We start from the raw sequence: 15,067 nt of genomic DNA on the forward strand, positions 1-15,067 counted from the left end.
TTCTTAAGTCCCTTTTGTCTGCCTTCTATGCTCAGTCATGGTTTTCGCCCTCGTGGAAGGTGTTTACGCTGCTCCTATGGAACCTACTCTTGTGCTGCCTGCTACTGTACTGCTGACCCAGTCTGTAAGGATTACTTGTGGTTTTGCCTTGGATTTTTGAACTGCTGGCCCTTTTTCTGGATCTACTTTTGTGTTTTGAACCGGGACTTCTGTTTCTATGTTTTGTCCCTCTCTTGGACAGATCTTCTGTGTGTTAAGACTATTTGTGATTGAAAGACTTTAAAGTGAAGCCTGTGTGCTTGTGTTTAGTTTCTTGGACAATAAACTCTGTTGAAACCTTATCTCTGTGGTCTCTTGCGATTGTGCTCACCCAGTATAATAACAAGTATAGCCATGACTTTCCTCTCCAAGAAAGTAAAGGAATGAATGTAGGCCTAATTGTGAAATGAACATTATGCCCTGGGCAAAAGTGTCTATCCACGTCAGTGTCAAGTAATTCAAACGTATTTCAACGTTGCATGCTTACACGAAATAAGTGGCCAAGGACACCGAAGGAGGAGACAGTGCCACAAAACCTAAGCAACTGAGGCTTGATTTTAAGGCCCCATGACACATTTTGTCTCAGACTGAACTAAACAAACTGGTAGCTAGGTATGTAGTGGAGGATATGGTGCCATTTAAGCCTATTTTCATGCTTCTGTGTCGGATCGACGGCGTACCCCCGCAGACCCCTCTGCGTCGTCGCGAACCCCTCTCCGACCCCTCCGCCGTAGTTTGACGTGCACCTCCAAAAAATTGTAACTTTGCGTCGAGGCGACGCAGACCGCAAGGACTGTGATTGGTCAACTCGTCCTGTGTGTTGATAGCCTACTCTGTGTTTCAAGCAGCCTACTGCGGGGATTAGCAACATGCTAGTTCACTGACATAAGCCTTGCAAATAAACAGACATATTTTGGTTACGTTGGGCACAACAGTCTATGGGGTTTGCCATTCTGAGTAGCAGAGCCTGTTTACATTCCCTGTGAGTAGGCTACCGTTTCGGTCATAGGCTACAGTCTTGTTTCGGTGGTGGGCGACGCAAACACAGGCGACACCGAGCGTTACGGCGGTGAAATGCACCATGATGGAAAGCAACCTGACGCAGAACCGTAAAATGGTCACGACGCCGTAGGAGTGCCGGCATAGCTACGCCGTGGAGTTGACGCAGAAGCATGTTGAGCCCTTTAGACGTGATAGCGGCACATATATTTGAAAAAAAATAGACCATTCATCTAAAATGGATTTTACGCGTCGCGAACGGAACGCTTCAGTTACGTGCCTGGTGTAGCTTCCCTGTCAAAGGGAGAGGGTCAGAGGATGAGTAGCCCTACCGTGTCTGTAGACGTTATCAAAGTCCTTTTAGGCAAGTCCCTCCACTCGGCGGCCATTTGACAACACTTTTTGGGCACTTGTCGGGCATCCATTTCGGCAGAAATGCGCATGCGCAAGGCTTCACGACACCAATCTTGCTCCAGCGGCGAGATCACAACACATGATTGGCATGATGTGTTCACAACACACCATGATTGGCTCAATGTATTCACATGTCAACGTTTTGCCGAGGAAGGGGTGGGATATGCGTAGACAACGGCCATATTGGCGTGACAAACTAGCCCCATGCATTTCTATGTAGTATTTTTTGAGTGCTGTGTCTCCACATTAGAAAGTCTCTGACATTATCGAACTATATAGACGGCCAATATACTTGAGGGGCAAATAAATATAAAAAGTTCCAAAAGATCTATTGTGTTATTTGTATCGATCCACTATATAAACATACTATCTACAGTACCCTCCAGAATTATTGGCACCTCTGCTAAAGTTGACTAAAAAGAGGAATCATCTTTTGGAAATTGATCTTAATGCCTTAAGTAAAAAAATGAGGAAATATCCAACCTTTAAGGACACCAATTTTCTTGAATGAATAATGTATCATAAATAATGTTCTTCCTTAAAATACAGGGTCATAAGTATTGGCATCCCAATGGTGAATTCCAATAGAGGCAGGCAGATGTTTATTTTTAAAGGCCAGTTATTTCATGGATCCAGGATACTATGCATCCTGATAAGGTTCCCTTGGTCTTTGGAATTAAAATAGCCCCACATCATCACAAACCCTTCACCATACCTAGATATTGGCATGGTTTTATTTCAGTTAGCCTATTAGCTGGTTTGATTTGCATTGAGCTCAATGAGCATCAAACCAGCTAATAGGCTAACTGAAATAAAACCATGACAATCTCTAAGATCAATTTCCAAAAGATGATTTTATATTCCTCTTTTTAGTCAACTTTAGCAGAGGCCAATAATTATGACCGCCGCGCAGCGAAGGTTTAGTCAGAATTTTTTTTTTTTTCTTTTTCTTTTTCGCATGTCCAAATTTCCGTCAATGATTCCCGGGACACTGAAAGACCGGGGTAGACGAAACTTGGTGGGCATGTAACCCCACATGGATAGCATGGAACCATCGTTTTTCGTTTTGATCTGTAGCCCCCCCGCTGGACTGCACCCCCCGAAAGGAGGGTAGGGCAGACACAGTTTTCTGTGAATATCTTGAGGACTGTAGGTTCCTAGGATGACCATTTTTTTCCGTATATTTGCCTCCAGGGGTCATGTTAACCCATTTCACACACACACACACACATTCACAGTAATCATACGTATGACACATACTCACACTGTAGACATATGTACGCTTCCATGCACAGGCACATACGCAGGCACACACACAAGCACGCGCACACACACACACACACACACACACACACACACACACACACACACTCACACACACACACACCCACACACATAACATAAACATAACACAAACAATCAAGAATTTCTCAGAATTATGAACAGGCAAGATGGAGGTGGGGTTGTATAAAATGAATTTTACATGTGAAATCTATGAACTAATCATGTTTTGGTACTTTGTCTAGCAGATACCAGTGAGAATTGAGTGTGGATAATGCAATTTAGTGAGACAGTTAGAATCATATAGGCCTTTCAGAGTGATTTCTTTTTGTGGAAAAAATGTGCTGGACTGGGCGGCGGTCATATTTTGTACCGCTCTGCGGTACATCTAGTTTAATTACTTTTTGGAAGAAGTAACTAGTAACTGTAACTAATTACTTTTTAAAAGTAACTTGCCCAACACTGGTCACTGGCAATCAATGCTTCTGTGTAACTTGTGTATTTGTTGCTCCAGGGCTCCCTTTTAAAGGGAAACTTGGCAGGATTTTCCCCTCTGCTGGAGAAATTGTGCATTATGCTATTTCAAACTGTGGAAAAAGGTAACGATAAAGCACATGGATTTGTTTACAAGCTAGCAAAACGGTTAGCATAAGTTCGGCAGACAATGTGGATGTTACAAGGTAAGAAACACGATTTAAAAACGAGTTTCTTGTTTCTCACTTCTCTTTCCGGGACGGTAGTCTCAATGTTGCAAGGTTGGTTTTCCACCTGGGGAGGCTAGGGGCAGCGGGAAAAGTCACCATTTTCACCAGAACAGGTCATTTAACCATCCAAATGATTTCTAAACGGGTTTATTACGTTGAAATAGTGGCCAAGTTCCCCTTTAAAAGAGATTTGAATATCTCAATGGGATATCACCTGCATGGCAAAATAAAGGATAAATAAAATAAAAATAAAACCAATCGTTTTTTTCCTAGTACCGACAGTAGGCCTACTCGGTGAGAAATGGAGATATATGTGAAAAATCATCGGATTTCTCCTTTAACAAAAGTCATTAGGTACTTTTGAGTGGGAAAACCTCAGTGAACATATGACAGATTCTTATTTTACCAGGATAATGTATTTATAATATTGTATAAAAAGCAGTTTTTACCAGGATAATGTATAATATTGTATAAAACACACAACATAGTTTAAAAACAGATAAAAGTGGTTTTAGAATATTTCACTACCATATGCAATCACTTATACCATATCATACACTAATGGTTACATTTTGTTTACTGACTGCATTCCATTAACTAAATTCCATCACACAAAGTTATGCTTTCTCACCAACTGTGTGAAAAACATCTAGCCATTTCATCCCTTCACAGGTGCTTATCAGTCAAGATTGTTAACATTTTTGATTCTTCAATGATGAAACAAGCTATGAAACGCTAAGAGAACAGGGGTATTCGTCTCTATCTTCACAAATCTCATGGAGACTCATTTAGTCTCTGAGATCCCCTTCTTTTGTCATACCTCTAACACTGGTGCACTACTGTGTACTTTTTATACCTGCTCTCTTTTGGACTTTGTTAGAGTGACAGGAATTAGTACTTTGTGCCTGCTGACATGTAATAGCTTGAGTATAGCAAGTCGGTTTGGATAAAAGCATCTGCCGAACGAATAATGTAACTAAACTAAAACTAACTAAAATTAATGTAACTAGACATACATACTGAATATGACCATTGAGCGAAGGCAAGTGGTACTTTATGAATGAATTTAGTTAAGTACAAGCATGGCAAATTTAAAAATTCTAGCTTCAGCTGTTCTTGAGATAAGTAATTTGCTAGTTGAAGCGCGTCTGTTGATAAAATATCCCCACTTCAGGAGGGGCTAACAGAAAGGGACATGCCCACCTAGGGACACAAACTTTATATTCCATATCAGCTATGTGGGGCTGCAACCATGTTGAGTTTGTAAATGAGTGTAATGTAAATCAAATAATAGGATATCGTAGACTAAATATTTCTTTGAAAAAAAAAGAAAAAGCGAAAAGGACAGATGTATATTATTCTTGCGGAGTAGTAAATCAATAGTTTTCTGAGGGAGTAAAAAAGAACATTTCAGTTTGGTTCAGTCAGATTGGCATGCAAAGGTTGTTCATCCCCAAACACTCCCATCTTCACGAGCATGTCCTTCGGTATGGGTCGGGCATGACGAGACACGTACAGCCTCTCCAGATGACCGTTCATGGGAGAGCTCACGTACTCAGAGCAGGACGGACCACTCAGGCTTGGACCACAGACCACCTGGAGTTTGTAGAAGAACATTCCGTGGTTCAGGCTACATGCATCATCCTTGGTTCCTTCCTTGAGGTTCACTGTGCAAGTTCCGAGCAGGTCGTCATCCCACTTGCTGTCCTCGTCCCACACCTCGAACTTCACCATGCTGGTCTGAGAGAGGATGACATCACCAAGGTCAAAGGCCATGTTCCACTGAGGTGAGTTGTTGTTCCAAATCACAGGGGTTCGTGCCAGTTGCATGTTCTGAGAGTTGAAGACTTTCACGTAAGCATCTGTAGCTGTGGTGGTGTCACCCCACAACCCAGAGGCCCTCACTGCAGTGATAATCACCCGAGCGAGACCGCGTTTAACAGGACAACAGTCACTACCTACACCAGGATCACCATGGCAACTGCAGACACAGGGCTCCTTTGGATTTCTTTTAACACCAGACTTGCAGGGCTCAGAGCAGTTCTGCCAGAGTCCACTCTCTAAAATGTAATGCTTAATTGCTTTGCGTAGTTCTTTTCGCACTGGAAGCTTGGGGCTCAGCAACTCATGGAGGGGATCCAGTGAATAGGAGATCATGTCTGGGTTGAGTGGCAGGGAAGAGAGCCACTCCTTGTAGGCGGCCGGGTCTTTGTCTGCAGAGAAGAGGAGCTCAGGCTCAGTGGTGTGGCCACCAAAAATCTCTGTGAACCTGTCAGGATGAATGAGAAAAAACAACAACATTTAATTCAGTGTTTAATCATGATGATAATCATACTGCTATTAACAATTTACAGGGCGTCACTAGACCCTTTTTACTGGAGCGCGTGCCCCAGTATTTATAAGCTGTGCCCCAGTAAAAATCTCACAGGGAACGCGTCGCTGGACAGCTTGAATTACATGGCAGAATGCGCACAAGAGTTGTACACATAAGAAAAGCCAAGATTTTAGGGTTGCTCCCCAAAGGGCAGGCTAAAGAGCGCACTTTTTTTTTTACATATACGCACCCTACGCACATGGGAGAATTTGCCCCAAAGTGCAGCAGACTGATGCATTTTATTAAGAATAAGCTAATTTTTCTGATTGGGGGGGGGGGGGGCATGTGCCCCAGTAACATCTTAAGTCTAGTGAAAGGCCTTAACATAGCCTTAGGTGAGGTCCAAACCCTACTACTAAGAAAACAAGGAAGAAACCTGGAAAGAACAGCATACACTATGATTCCCAAAACAGATCACTGCTCACCTGTCACTGAAGCTGCTGGAGAAGCTGTTCTTGCTCTCAGTCTTGTCCTTCGCCTCCTCACAGTGCTTTGTCTCTGCCCCTGTCTTGACTTTGTCTCCAACACTGGCTGCGGCCTCCACGTCGAGACACATCTTAATCTCATCTGAGCTCAGGCCCTGTAAAGAGGCCATGCACTGCCTGATGCTGGTCACTGACTGTACCATCCCGCCCAGAGTCACCTGAAGGCAAACATATAGGGAAAGTGTAAACAATATAGTGTGCAAAACCCAAGGGCCTAGAATCTGTCACTAGCATATCTCTGAATGTCAGTTACATATGGCACAACTGGTGTACCCACTTCTGTACCCACTGGTTACTGTACCATTTACCTTAGTCATAAAATGTGTCCCAAAGTTGTTGATAAGCTTGTAGAAGCGTTGCTTGTTCTCATTGGTGTATTTCTTTGGAAGTTGATTAATGGCATGCTGAAACTCTGGATGAAGGGTGTGATGGTTGGAAACCCTGTAGCTATACATTGGAAAATGGAGAGTGAGTAACAGGTCAAAAACAGTTAAAAAAAGAGTCTAGTACATTCTTGGTCAAAACAGGTCAAATAGAGTCTAGGCCTATAAAATATTTGAGGTCAAAACAGGTCTAATAGGCCCATATTTTCTCTCTACATTGTGTATGAAATATTGGTATTAGACATTACATATCAACATAAACTAATTTTAAACCACAACAACCAATTGCTGTGTCTTCTAGATGGGTTTATTTAGTTACATTGGCTGGGCTATCTCTGTCTCACAAACACCTAAACCATACTGTACAGTTCAGTATTTAACTATGCAGTAACACATATTACATAACAAAGATCCCAAAAGGCCTTGCCATACCTGTAGTAACTACAGACCATTTTATGGCTCAAGAAGGTAAACTTGTCTCTCTTCGTTTTGTCCATTGAGTACTCAGCCAATTTTGACTGGGTCCCCGCCAGCATCAGTGAGCCATCCCCCCTTTTGGCATCTATTCCTAAATTAGCTTTCCAGTTGTTCTCCACACTGGACGCACTGGAACTGACCAGGGACTCGCTCGACTGGTACTGTGAGCTTGAGACCTTCATGCTGCATTTCTGACTGGGTCTCCAGTCCACCACAGCTGCTGGGACTTTCTGCATCTTGCCCTCTTGATACGGGTTCCTGCACAACATGCAGGTGTTGTTTTCACGTCTCCATAGGTTCATGTCGATGACAAAGGCTCCCTTGCGCTGCATCTTGGTGATGTCGAAGCCTTCACCGGCCAGGTTGGATCCTGGGGCAAACTCGGCCTCGTTGCACTCACGGGGGGAGCCTCTGGTGCAGGACTGGGTAGTTTGGGGTATGAGGGCCAGATAGACAGCTACCAGAAAGGTAATGGTGGGAAAATGCATGGTCACCTGGCCTAGTGCTATATTTAAGAAAGGAGCAAAGCTTGATTAGCAGTCCATGATTCTAATCACATACACTTGGACAAAGTCAGTGTATTGCTTTTCATGGTCCTGTAGCTTTCAGTTCTGTATATGGGCTCAAAAAGAGCATTTATACACAGTTTGGGCTCTGCACCATAAACAATTTCAGCTAGTTAACATACTGTATCGATGGCTGACATATCAAACTTTCAAATAAAAAACACGACAGGACCAGACGTTACCTCACTTTACAGCAGAGTGAAACTCAGAACAATGCTCTACTTGCGGCCTAAAATGCAACACCCTCGTCTGTCTCTCTCAAAAAAAAAGAACTGAAGAAAAAAACACAGAGGTTGTTGCACTACAAAGACAAAACAATACTGAAGCACTGCTGATTAGTGGATGCGCAAAAAATATGTAAGACAATATTGTTGCAATAATGTGTTCAAGGCTTTGAATTGTAAATATTACAGTACAGTCATTTTGTAAGCTTTTTCATGTTTAATCTACCACATGTCAGATTTGACAACAGATAGCACCACAGAAAAGGAAACAGAAAGTGAAGTGTTTCTAAACCACATGCTATTCTGTTACATTTTTTCCCAATTCATTTTAGTACTTGCTAAACTTGCCTTTAGGTCACCTGTTTTCTTCATAAGCATTGCTTTGATTTTTTGAATACTTGAGCGTAAAGTATGCCATGCAGAATTATACATTATGATTCACACATGGAAGTGTCTTGTCAGGAATTTGTAAGACATTAGAAACTGATATTTTTACTGAATAGATTTACAAATATAAAAAGGAATGAAATGCCCGCACTCTGCACTACCACACTACTTTCTTTTGAGTTCTAGTTCCATTTGCCCGGCACCTCACCGGTGGGGATGTGCACACTTCTACAACTACTCTATAGATTTACAATATAACATGCTTAATGGCAATAATCACTCTGCTGTATAATGAGGAAATTACCTAAGCAGAAGTGTATTTTGGTTATATCCTGAAAAGGTCATTGTTAGCAGTAGCTAAATGGATGTTTAGGTTACATAGCTGTAACAATTCATTGTGTTCACGATCAGAAAAACATAGAAGTGACTAAAGTGCCTATAAACGTGCATTTAACTTGTATTGAAGTAAACAGCTGAAACATTCAGTTTTGACCAACCAAGTGATAATCACTTTCTTTGTGACAAACCTGAAGTCAAGAATGCAAAACAATCACAATCATCTTCTACTGGGCTATTTTGTGTGTTGAACTGAAACTCTTACCTTGATACAATCCTTGTAGCAGCAGTTATACTACTTATGCTATACTGAACATCTGACTGACGATTGCAAGGGTCTCTAAGATTTTCTCAAAATGCTTGAAACCTGACGAGTGAGTCACACAAAGACAGACGTGGGAGGTGGAGCAAAGGTAGAGTTTGCAGATGGAAATGTTTGGTGGTCTCAGTAATGGTAATAAGAGTCAAAAGCAGATAGACATTTATAGAATGAGATAGAGACAGAGAGAGAGAGAGTGTGTGTGTGTGTGTGAGTGAGTGAGTGAGTGAGTGAGTGAGACAGAAGCTAAGGGAGAGAGGTATGTGTGACTAAGAATGTTGAAAAAAAAAATGATTGTGGTGACTCCATTGCATAAACCTGGGCTGACTGATTTTGTATTGTATTGTAGTGTGTGTGTGTGTGTGACTGACACCATTTCTAATGTGCATTAAAGCAACACCAAAGTACTTTTCCTCTGTTGCACACACGCTATTTGGAAATAACGATTTCCACAGACAAGGTAGACTATTTTGCGTGATTTTATGAAAGTATGATGTATTGAGACATTAGAAGCAAGTCAATTTGTAGTTTCTTATCTCTCATTCCTTCGAACAACAGATCCGCTACCCGATCTGGCAAACTTACATAGTGCAGTTATAGCCGATAAAGGGCCGCGAAGCGAATGAAGAAGTGCCGTTCACCCTGTTACCAGTTGATGAACCACCGAAACGAATTTGGAAACATTATTTTAAGATACAAACAACTCTTTGGTGTTGCTTTGATCTTCCAGTCCAGTCTAATGTATAAGTATAAGTATATATACTCTTTTGATCCCGTGAGGGAAATTTGGTCTCTGCATTTATCCCAATCCGTGAATTAGTGAAACACACTCAGCACACAGTTAACACACAGTGAGGTGAAGCACACACTAATCCCGGCACAGTGAGCTGCCTGCAACAGTGGCGCTCGGGGAGCAGTGAGGGGTTAGGTGCCTTGCTCAAGGGCATTTCAGCCGTGCCTACTGGTCGGGGTTCAAACCGACAACCCTCCGGTTGCAGGCGAATCTGTGGCCTAGCGCAGTGGTTTTCAAAGTGGGGGCCGCGAGGGGGTGCCAGGGGGGCCTCAGCAATTTGGAAGGAAAAATAAAAGCAACAAATAAATACATTTGAAAATGTTTAAATATACCTATTACTATGAGGGTTGTTATACAATGCCATTAGAATTTGTCGCATATCTGAACATTATATTTTCCATGATAATGACTGGGAATAATAGTAGAGTGATAGCTCTCATATAGCAGAAAGCTCCAAATGCAATTTTTACACACTGTATACTCAATCGCAAAGTGCTTGTGGCTAAAATAATTATTAGCTTAATGTATTTTTACATTTGCCGTAGTATTGTCGATGGGTTTACTAACACATCAAGGGGTCCTTGGCCAGAACCTAGTGGTATTTGGGGGGCCTTGTCGTGGAAAAGTTTGGGAACCCCTGGCCTAGCGCAGTGAAATGCCATCAGTCAAATTATTACTCATCCTTACAGTGGACGCCGCAATCAGTGGAGACATCACGACTCATAAGGGAAGCCAAGGAAATGTTTAATGATTACAATAAATGATGACGAGAAGAATCATCAGATAGGCTACATTAGTAAATTGCTGCGGTAAAATATTTTACGTTTTTATATAGCCTACATATGTTGATTGTGTAGCCTACATGTATTTTCAGCTGTGACTGGCTAAATTACAGTTTTATGTCAAAAAACTAGCCTAGGCCTACTGGCTCGCATGGAACCCAGAGCAGTAGAGAAAACTGACTGGCTCTGACGTTCGGTCCCCAGTCCATGGTAATAGAAGAGAAAAAAAGGCCTACTAACATTATCATATCAGGATATAGGCTAGCCCACTTAGTCGGGTGGCAAAATGGGACAATCTTGGCCGTGATCGGTGTGTGATTTATTTAGTTTCTCATGCAGACGGGTAGACAGCTCTCTATTAGGCTTCTCTTCCACAGCGCAATTGCATGTCTCTGTGTCAACCAGCCAGGCTCTGCCCACTTGTCTCCGCTATGTTTTTTTTTCCGTCTTTTTTTCTTTTCGTTTTTCATTTTTTTTCAGTTATGACAGAGAACGGGAAATAAAATAAAATAGAAAAGGCAAGGAGTGCGCGTCTATTGTTGTCATGCTGTAACGTTGATGCAGGCAACAGTGCCGTAGGCCTACCGTAGGCCCTCTTTGAGGCCACCCACCTGCAACAGTTGTTTGAAGCTCTAGTACTATTCAGGCTACATCCGTGGAGAGCGTTTTCTATCTGCGGCCAATTTGTCACAATCTATCGACGCTCTCTGCTACATGAAAGCGCACTTCCAGAAAAAAAAAAGAAGGGCAGGGTGAGAATAAATTGTAAACTAAAAGAAATATGTAGCCACAAGTAGTTGTCACAAGTTCAATGCAATGCTGATATTGCAGCAGAGTTTTTAGGCATTTATTTTTCTCCAATTCAATTTTACATAGGCCTATGGCCCTGTCTTTTTGCAGTGCAAAGTTGTACATTTCTGTGGGTCGTTTTCTTTAATGTAGTTGAACTTGTATGTGTTTAAAAGAGAAATACAGTATTCCTGCCCTAATAAAGAAATATTTGGTTAACTTCGAGTGATTATTCCTGTTTGCAGCCGCTTACAAGTCTTTTAACAGCCACAGAATGGATTTCGTTTAACAGAATGGTTTAGGCCTACTTTCACATACTTTGTTAGTTTTTATAATGGAGTTCTGTAAAATATTAGTTTTATAAGGGTTGCTTAGATTTTCAGAAGACAAGTCACAGACAATCCACCTGGCATTTCATAATTAGCGCTGGAGCAGATGTCACACACAGCTCACTTGATCTCGCAGCAGAACTGATCATTGCAAACTGTTGATGATGGACATAAACTGTGCTCTTTTGCCCTAATAATGATACAAATAATATAAAAAATGCCAGTTTGGGATTTGGGAATGCATATTTGAATGATATCGATACATTGGCCTAAAAACAACAACAACAAAAAAAAAACAGCTATTTCCCGGTCAGTTAGTCAGTTGCATTTTACCAGTTTGCATTTTTAACATCAATTTTCCCCCTTTTTGAATATATTTTCTTTTTCTTTTTTTTAACTTTTTATTTGTTTATTTGTTTTGTTTTCTGTCTTGTATGTCTTGGTGTCACGGGTACGCTGGCGACTACGCCACTCCGTCCGGCATTTTTTGTATTTGTTATTTTTTAAATGTATTTGTCATGTCTTGATGTCATGGGCACGCTGGCGACTACGCCGCTCCATCCAGCATCTTTTGTCTTGTTGTTATGTGTCTTGTTTGTAGAGCGCTTTGGGTTGCACTCTGTGCATGTTAAATGCGCTTTAAAAATAAAACTGACTTGACTTGACTATATGAGGTACATTTTGTTGGGGTCAAGTGTCACTTACATGTGGTGTTCATATCACAAAAGAGTAACAAAATGTAAATGTATTGCTTGCTTCAAAATGTTTTATTAGTAATTAATGCACACTAAGTGAATACAATGTAGTTACATTTCATGTAATCAGGTATGTTATATTTTCTTTTTGCTTTTTTTTTCATTTTTATTTCTTGCTGATAGCACACATATAACTGGTCAGTAAGCCCATGGATCAGTCTATTTGCATAAAACTAATACCTTGACCAGCAAAACAAACTAGCTGCATTGACAGGATGGAATCCTGAAACATTTATGCTTGAATTTAGAGCCAGTCAGCCTTATCTCCATTCAGAACTGAGCTGTTATCCGTAAGCATGTAGTTGAATGCCTGCCCATCCAACCGCAGTCCCATTTGGAAAAGCATGCGCTTTGGAATGGGACGAGCATGACGAGAGACATACAGCTTCTCCAACAGACTGTCCATGGGAGAGCTCTCATATTCAGCACAGGATGGGCCACTCAGACTCGGACCACAGGTCACCTTCAGCTTGTAGAACAGCACCCCGTGATTAAGAGTGCAGACCCTCTCCCCTTGGTCACCCCCGACTGAAGTTTTAGAGAGCACTCTCCAAGGAGGTCATCGTACCTGTCGTCTTCATCCCACACTTCAATCCTGAGTTTGCTGTTCTCAGACAGCAGCATGTCACCAATGTTAAGTTCCCAGTTCCAGTAAGGATCGTCATTGCCCTGAATCATGGGTGTCTTGCCAAGTGGTATTTTATTCTCATCAAAGATCTTCACATACCCATCAGTACCAGAAGCAGTGTCACCATACAGACCTTGTCCCTTTATGATGGTCAAAGCAACCATGGCTAAGCCAGGACGCGTTGGACAGCAGTTGGTGCCTAACCCCTTGTGACTTTGACAGTGGCATTCACAGGACCTTGGGTTGGTTCTCCTCCCAAGGCTGCAGTGGCCAGAGCATTCCCTCTTGGCACCCCTGCTGAGGATGTAGTCTTTGATGGCTTGCTTCAGCTCTCTCTTCACCTTTCCATCTGGAATCAGCTGGTGAAGGGGCTTCAACCTGTAGGAGATCACACCTGGGCTGACTGGCAGGGATGCAAGCCACTTTTTATAAGCAGAGGCATCTCGACCTGCAGAGAAAAGGAGCTCACCTTCTGTTATTTGCCCACCGGTGATTTCTGTGATCCTACATCCAAAACATGGAAAAGATAACCAGGAAAATTACTGTATGGTCATACCAACATGGAAAGTTTGGCATTAAATTCAATTTAAAATTTCACTCCAACTCACCTGTCATGAAAGACGTTTGAGAAGCTTCTTCTCCCCTGCACTTTCTTTTCTGCACTTAATTTCTGCACTAAGGTCGATGTCAACCTTGTATTGGATTTTTCCAGCAACTTCAGCACCAAGGCACATCTTCACATCTTCGGAGCTCAACCCCATCATGGAGGCCTCGCACTCCCTGATACTGGTCATTGATACTATTTTGCCACCAGTCTGTACCTGTAGAGAATAAAAGGTATAACATCTGAAAGTTCTCATAAGGTAAAATGAATTGAGACAATAATCGTATTCTAAAATCAATACCCCTCCATAGTCATTGTGCCAGATATAATGGTGTACAGTCATCTTGTGTATGTTTGATTTTATTAGGATGAATATATTTCAGGAACTCTGAGTTTGGGTATACACTCTAAACCCGAACTAGTTGTCATTACTAGAAAATTGCGTGGAAACCGATTGCCTTAAACCATTCTAGTTTTTACAAAACATAAAACTAAACATGTTTAGTTGTGTCAACTAACAACCTTATGTTAATGCTGTAGACAAAATAAGCTTACATTAGTAGTCTTTACTAAAAACCTTTAGTTCACTTAACTTATTGTTTCAGAAGTTGCAGTTGTATAAAATAACTAGGTTAAAATGCATGTTAACAAATTCATTAAAATATGAACTAAGTTCTGTAGATAGGCCTATTGTTTTTTTATTTAAAGATTAGGGTACTGTATTAATTTAATTGTTTTATTAAAAATTGAAAAGAAATTCATCACAATGTATAGGAATGCCTTTTATTATTAATAAAACATAAACAAACAACATTTAAACTCATAAATATTCCACATCCACGGTAGATGAAGAACCTATAAAAAAAAGACGAAGAACCTATAAAAAAAGAACATAAGAAAACAATTTTTTAGTCCATGTTCATTTACACAGTTGAAATAAAAGTTTGTTATATCACCTATGAATGCAACAAATAAGAGAATGGACATCGGCTAACATTAGCCAAAAGCTAACCAACATGTGCTGCTATGGTTAGCTAAAACTGTCTACAGACAGAAACACCTATTTCAATGATAAAGTCTGAATTAAACTTAGTAGCACCAAGACAAGTATATTTACACGAAAACATATGTGATATTGTTATAATCTGGCATACACACCCATTGGAAGGTAGCTACCATGAGCTAACTGTCTGAAAGACTACTAGCATGCTAACAACGGAGCTAATGTTACCTTACTTTTCTCAGGTTAATGTAAGTTAATCACGTAAACAAACATTAGCTAACTATTGGTCAAACTGAACATAATTTTCGGTTATTTCATCAGAATTTTAATTTTTCAACAAGTTCATCAGAAAGTTCACCCACCATTTAATGTAGTAGCCTATTTGTCACAGCAGCA

At 41.1% G+C, this 15,067-nt stretch overlaps 1 protein-coding gene and 1 pseudogene across 1 annotated transcript; both read right to left on the reverse strand.

Moving 5' to 3' along the window:
* Nucleotides 1-3,638: 3,638 nt before the first annotated feature.
* Nucleotides 3,639-9,201, reverse strand: LOC143102212 (perforin-1-like). The gene is made up of 5 exons (XM_076265677.1): nt 8,935-9,201; nt 7,112-7,661; nt 6,605-6,743; nt 6,237-6,454; nt 3,639-5,706 (listed from the first exon to the last, which is right to left on the reverse strand). The coding sequence occupies exons 2-5, from the start codon at nt 7,642-7,644 to the stop codon at nt 4,848-4,850; spliced, it is 1,749 nt and encodes a 582-aa protein (XP_076121792.1). The 5' UTR covers nt 7,645-7,661; nt 8,935-9,201; the 3' UTR covers nt 3,639-4,847.
* Nucleotides 9,202-12,633: 3,432 nt separating this feature from the next.
* LOC143102866 (perforin-1-like) lies at nt 12,634-14,011 on the reverse strand (annotated as a pseudogene).
* Nucleotides 14,012-15,067: the final 1,056 nt, after the last annotated feature.

This window comes from Alosa pseudoharengus, unplaced genomic scaffold (genome assembly GCF_046254945.1).
Source record: "Alosa pseudoharengus isolate Yale_2024_CS ecotype anadromous, Long Island Sound unplaced genomic scaffold, YU_APseudo_1.1 YU_APseudo_1.1_scf_4, whole genome shotgun sequence".
NCBI classification, from domain to species: domain Eukaryota; kingdom Metazoa; phylum Chordata; class Actinopteri; order Clupeiformes; family Clupeidae; genus Alosa; species Alosa pseudoharengus.